Consider the following 6297-nt stretch of genomic DNA (forward strand, 5'->3'; position numbering starts at 1 on the left):
AGAGTGAGTGATGGGTAAGAAACTGCAGAATTTGCTGACGAAGCAAGACGACCTTCGCGATCGCATGGCTCAGTCAGTATCAGATCTGGAGGAGCTCGGCGCAGCGAACATTACGCTGGCAGCCGCCGAGACAGTCGTCGGTCTTCTGGATGGATTGTGGGCGAAATTTGAGGCTCAGCATGAACTCATCATAGAGCATCTTGAAGATGCATTCGCGGAGAGCGAATACAACTCGACCAGAGTCGCTAACTCAGCGAGAGTGACGTACATCACGCAACGAAGTCTCCTTCTCGACCATGTTCGGAAACTCAAGGTGAAGGAACCGAGCTCAGCTTCCAAAACAGAAGGTAATGAGTCTTCCGGAAAACCGTCGCTGCCTCGCCTCAAGATTAGTTCTTTCTCTGGCGCATTCGAAGACTGGCCTATCTTCCGAGATCTCTTCCAATCCATTGTCGGAAACAATTCATCAATCTCAGCAATTGAGAAATTTCATTACCTGAAAACTTGTCTGGAGGGTCCTGCCAAGGAACTGATTCAACCATTAGCGATGACCGAAGACAACTATCCACGCGCATGGGAGCTGCTAAGCGAGCGGTACGAAAATAAGAGAGAGTTATCTCGCTCCAATTTCTCCAAGTTTACCGCCGTGGCTAAGATGAAGAGCGAAAGTGCGGAGGAGCTCAACCGCGTCTTCAACGCCTTGACCAGGGTAGTCAACGGCCAGGAGAACATTGATAGGCCTATCAACTCTCATGGCTTCGATCTACTAACTCATCTTGCCGTCGAGCTCTTCGATCCAAGAACTCGCCTGGAGTGGGAGTCACTCTCACGCGCCTCGAGCGACATGCCCACTCTTAAAGAGCTAATGAACTTCATAAACCAAAGAGCACTTACTCTCACAGCCGCCAAACCACAATCGCTCAAGGTCTCCGACAACTCGTCGCGATCCGCCAAGTCGCATCACGTCAAGAAACACACCGAGTCTTCTCAATGCGTTCTATGCAAGAGTAAGCACCACGTGATGGCGTGTGAAGAATTCAAGAAGAAATCCGCGGCCGACCGCAAGGCCGTCGCCGAAACTCACAGGCTGTGCTTCAACTGTCTCGGCTCTCATACATTCGCGAAGTGCCAGTCGACGAAGACGTGTGCTACGTGCAAGTCTCGTCACCACTCAATGTTACACGACGCGTACGCTTCACCGAAACCTCAAGAAGTCAGCTCACTGTCGGCGGTGCGCCGCGACAACAATCACAAGGCCATTTTGCTTGCAACGGCGCGAGTTTCCATCGCTGATCGTCACGGCAATCAGCACACCACACGCGTGCTCATCGACCAAGGTTCGGAAATTTCTCTAATTTCCGAGGCTCTGGTCCAACGCCTACGCTTGCCACGCTCTCGATCCTCAATCGAGGTCATCGGCATCAGCGGCAAGAGCTCCGGGCCCAGCCGGGGAAAGGTGACTCTCAAGGTGACCTCGGTAACAACAGGGACCGACTTCACCGTCGGAGCCTTTGTTCTGCCACGTCTGTCGCTTTATCAAGGCTCTCACGCAAGGATCAGAATGGAGTGGCCACATCTGAAGGGGCTCCAATTGGCAGATCCCGACTACGCAGCAAACGACGCTATTGAGTTGCTTTTTGGAGCGGAAGTATGCTCAATCATTCTCCAGGATGGTCTCCGCAAGGGAGGCCCCCAAGCGCCTATCGCTCAAAAGACGCTGCTCGGCTGGATCTTATCGGGAGGTTGCGACCGAGTAAACAACTCAGCACAACGCCACTCGCTTCAGTGCACAGCAGATCACGAGTTGGCCGACCTTGTGCACCGCTTCTGGGAGCAGGAGCGAGAAGTGCCCGCTCCCGTCGCTCTCACGCCAAAGGAGCAGCAATGCGAGGACATCTTCGCGCTGCAGCACCAACGCACTGCCGAAGGAAGATACATAGTGCGACTACCTTTTGCATCTCCGCCGACGACGCTAGCTGAGACGCGAAGACCTGCGCAACGACTCTTAGTCGCCATGGAGCGACGCTGCGAGAGAGACGCACGATTCGGCGATCTCTACCGAGCCTTCCTGAGGGACTATGAAGACCAAGGTCACATGGAGTTGGCGCCAGAACCTCCGAATTCCAATGAAGATCGGTGCTACCTTCCACATCACGGCGTCCTTCGTGAGTCCAGCACCACGACTAAGCTGAGAGTCGTTTTTAACGGATCGCAGCGTGCAAGGTCAGGTGAGTCACTTAACAATCATCTGCTGGTGGGGGCTAACCTGCTGCCACCCCTCGCGAACGTGCTTTTGCGGTGGCGGTGGCACCGATACGCGCTAGTGGCCGACATCGAGAAGATGTATCGGCAAATTCTTGTGCATCCCGACGACCATAGACATCAGTGCATCCTGTGGCGACACCGCGTTGATGAGCCTGTACGCGAGTTCACATTAAAAACAGTTACTTACGGTCTCGCTTGCGCGCCATTTCTCGCCATTCGCACGCTGCGTCAGCTCGCCGATGACGACGGACCGCGTTTCCCTCGAGGCGCGAGTGCTTTACGACACGACTGCTACGTCGACGATATCGTAACCGGAGCGCACGATAAAGACGACGCTATCGCGCTCCAAGTCGAGCTACGCAACCTCTGCATGGCGGGCGGGTTCCCTCTCCGAAAGTGGGCCGCCAACTGTCAGGAACTTCTTCGCGACATTCCGCCTGAGTACTGTCTCACCAGAGACTCGCGGTCGTGGGACCTAGAGAACCACTCCACGCTGGGATTGCGCTGGTATCCAACCAGGGACGAATTCGCCTTCTCTGTTCCTCGTCGCACCGTCGTCACGTTCACCAAGAGAAGTCTGCTGTCGGAGACCGCTCGACTCTTCGACCCGCTCGGATGGCTGGCTCCGGTAACCATTCAAGCTAAAATTCTGATTCAGTCGGCCTGGCTACAGCAGCTAGAGTGGGACACACCATTGCCGTCAACCATCGCTGGAAAGTGGAAGCGGCTCTGGGAAGAACTTCCACTGCTTGAGAAGGTCAGAGTCGGCCGCTGGCTCGGCACCGGCGACACGAGCTCTCAACTCGAACTGCACGGCTTCGCAGACGCGTCCGAAAGAGGTTACGCCGCCGTGGTGTACCTCCGTATCACCGCAAACAACCAAACGAAGACTCTGTTGTTGACCGCCAAAAGCAAGGTCGCGCCGATCAAGCTCGTTTCTCTCCCGCGACTCGAACTCTGCGCCGCCGCCTTGCTTACAAGCGTGCTCGTGCACACGCGCTCTGTGCTAAACCTGGCGACAACGCCAGTGATCCTGTGGTCCGACTCCAAGGTCACGCTCCACTGGATTCGAGGTCACGCCTCGCGCTGGAAAACGTACGTGGCCAACAGGGTGACACGAATCCAGCAGCAGCTTCCAGAGGCTCAATGGCGTCACGTCCCGGGCAAGGACAACCCTGCCGACTGCGCCTCCCGGGGACTGACACCAAGTGAGCTCCTCAGCCATTCCTTATGGTGGACGGGCCCCGCCTGGTTGAGCGGGAATTCGTCGCTATGGCCAAGCGTCAACCTCGAGCCCATCAAGGACGTACCAGAGCGGCGGGCCGCAACACTCGCAGCAGTCGTCAGGAGCAACCTCGAGCCGGAAGAACTGCTCAGATTCTCGTCGCTTCACCAGCTGCTCAGAGCGACTTCCTGGTGCGTGCGTTGGCGTCACCGCGGTCGCGCGGTCGGCTCTGTGAACGGTCAGCACAACGGGTCGGCGCTTCTCCCAGCTGAACTTGACGCGGCGCTCATCAGGTGGATACGCATAGCGCAGTCACCTTGGCATTACCAAGCGGAGAGAGCAGCTCTCGAAGACAAGCGCGACCTTGCCAGATCCAGCCATCTGCGAACCCTCAGCCCGTGCATGGACGAGCACGGAATTCTGCGAGTTGGAGGGCGTCTCAAGCACGCAGCGCTGTCGTTTGACGAGCGACATCCGATCATCGTGCCTCCAGGGTCATGGCTCACTCGCCTGCTGGTGGAAGCCTACCATCGCCGTACTCTCCACGGAGGAGTCCAGATGACCCTGGGATTGCTACGCCTCCGATTCTGGATTCCACAAGGTCGAGCTGTAGTCAAGCGATGGCTGCATCAATGCGTGACGTGCACTCGGTGGAGGGCTGCCACTCCGCAATCAAAAATGGGGAACCTTCCTCCAGGGAGAGTGACTCCTGCACGCCCATTTCTTCACGTGGGCATCGACTACGCCGGGCCTATTTTCATCAGGACGAGCAAAGGGCGGGGGCACAGCGCTCACAAAGCATTCATCGCAGTTTTTGTCTGTTTTAGCTCCAAGGCCGTTCACCTTGAGGCTGTTTCAGCTTACACCACCGACGCCTTCCTGGCTGCGCTCCGTCGATTCACATCTCGCCGAGGACTGTGCTCGGACATATATTCGGATTGCGGCACCAATTTTTTGGGCGCCGACCGGCAACTTCGCGAGATGCTTCGAGCCTCCTCGGCAGAAGGACAAAGGATCGCACACGTAGCTACATCGGAGTGGATCCATTGGCATTTCAATCCCCCGTCGGGACCTCATTTTGGTGGACTCTGGGAGGCGGCCGTGAAATCGGCTAAGTATCACCTGCGCCGAACCATCGGCGAAACCAGGCTCACCTTCGAGGAAATGAGCACCCTGCTCGCACAAGTGGAAGCATGCCTGAACTCAAGGCCCATGTATGCACTCTCAGACGACTCCGACGACCTCACGGCTCTGACACCAGGTCACCTGCTCATTGGGGCACCACTGCTGGCCATTCCGAAGCCGTCCTTATCGGACAAGAAGGAAAATTTTCTTTCCAGGTGGCAACTTATTCAGCGAATGCGAGACCACTTCTGGCAGAGATGGTCACGCGAGTACTTACACACTCTGGCTATCAGACCGAAATGGACCAAGGACGCTTTGCCACCACGCCTTGGATCGCTATGCATCATTCGCTCCGAGCTCTCACCACCAAATAAGTGGCCTCTGGCGCGAATCACTCAGCTACATCCTGGAGACGACGGCGTAGTGCGAGTGGTCACAGTCAAAACCGCCTCATCCGAATTAACCCGTCCTTTGGTCAAATTAGTTTTATTGCCAGACGAGGCTAACGCGTTTATCTCGCACGCTAATGCATCAAATGTAAAGAAGAGCTTGAATTGATCGCGTGTATTTTCGTGAATCATTTTTTCAATGTTATCTGTCATACAACTCTCGTTTACGGTTCAAGTTCTTCCACGAATTCATTGTATTGTATCGCTTGTCTTATTTACAGTTTTTGTAATCTCAACGAGCTCGAGGTAACGTCAATACATACATCGTCACGGAGATGACGAGGCGGGCGGGAATGTTTGAGATCGGTAATTCGAAAGGAAAGCAAGAATTCTTTCAGTCGATCGACATTAATTGTCATTGAACGCATGCACAAATTGAGCTCGTGATTTCATCTCAAACATGATTTTAATCCTCGTTAAAATCATCAAATTCGTCGTTCTTTGTTCTTTTTAAAAACAATTCGTTACACGCAAACAAGTTGTCGTTACCGGCAACGGACAATCGAAGGTTCTAGAACAATTCAATTCGCGCACGCGAGCGCCGCGCTCCGACGAATACGTCACGCGCTGTCACCAATCCCACGCACGGATTTTCTGTCGCGCATGACTGTTACGTTGAACGTCGCTAGAAAAGAATCCAAAGCGCCAATCAATTTTGTACACCTAATGCCACGTAATAATTACGATTGTGGCAAATTTTTATTGGATTTTTCCCAAAAGGGAAAGCTCAGGCCGAAAGCAATAAATGCTTCGATCTCGCCGTCCTCCTTCTTACTTCCAAAAAGTTCTTAGAGTTCTTAGAGTCATAATCTCGCTTCGTAAAATCGCCGTGCTAACCGTTTAGTGAAATTGCTATAAACCGAAACTTTCGAGAAGCGTCGAGAAAATTCGCCGAGATTTTCCATCACCGCGATTCCAAACTCAATTTGGAAAAGGTGACCGCATTTAATATTCTGTTAATCTAATCTTTAATTAATTATATCTTTTGACTTTGTAACTGAATATATTAAAGAAATTCTTTTGTTAAATTACAAAGAAACTGAGTTGATTTTACTGTCGTGCATCATACCAGCCGTGCGCCGAACTCTCACTCGAATTTTTCCGCGCGGTGCGCTCTCGCACAGTGGGAATGCAACGATTATTATTGAAGATCATAAATTAGCACCTGTACTTGATTGCATAATTATTATATCTCGGGTTTTATAGCAAAAAAAATGATAAAGCAAACTGTTC

The 6297-nt window shown here is 53.2% G+C and overlaps 1 protein-coding gene across 1 annotated transcript; it reads left to right on the plus strand.

Annotated features, from left to right (window-relative positions):
* Positions 1–10: 10 nt before the first annotated feature.
* Positions 11–5173, plus strand: LOC105144954 (uncharacterized). The gene has a single exon (XM_011054218.2). The coding sequence runs from the start codon at positions 11–13 to the stop codon at positions 5171–5173; it is 5163 nt and encodes a 1720-aa protein (XP_011052520.2).
* The last annotated feature ends 1124 nt before the right edge of the window (positions 5174–6297 follow it).

The sequence above is a fragment of the Acromyrmex echinatior genome, chromosome 6 (genome assembly GCF_024713525.1).
Source record: "Acromyrmex echinatior isolate Ae372 chromosome 6, ASM2471352v2, whole genome shotgun sequence".
Classification (NCBI taxonomy): Eukaryota; Metazoa; Arthropoda; class Insecta; order Hymenoptera; family Formicidae; genus Acromyrmex; species Acromyrmex echinatior.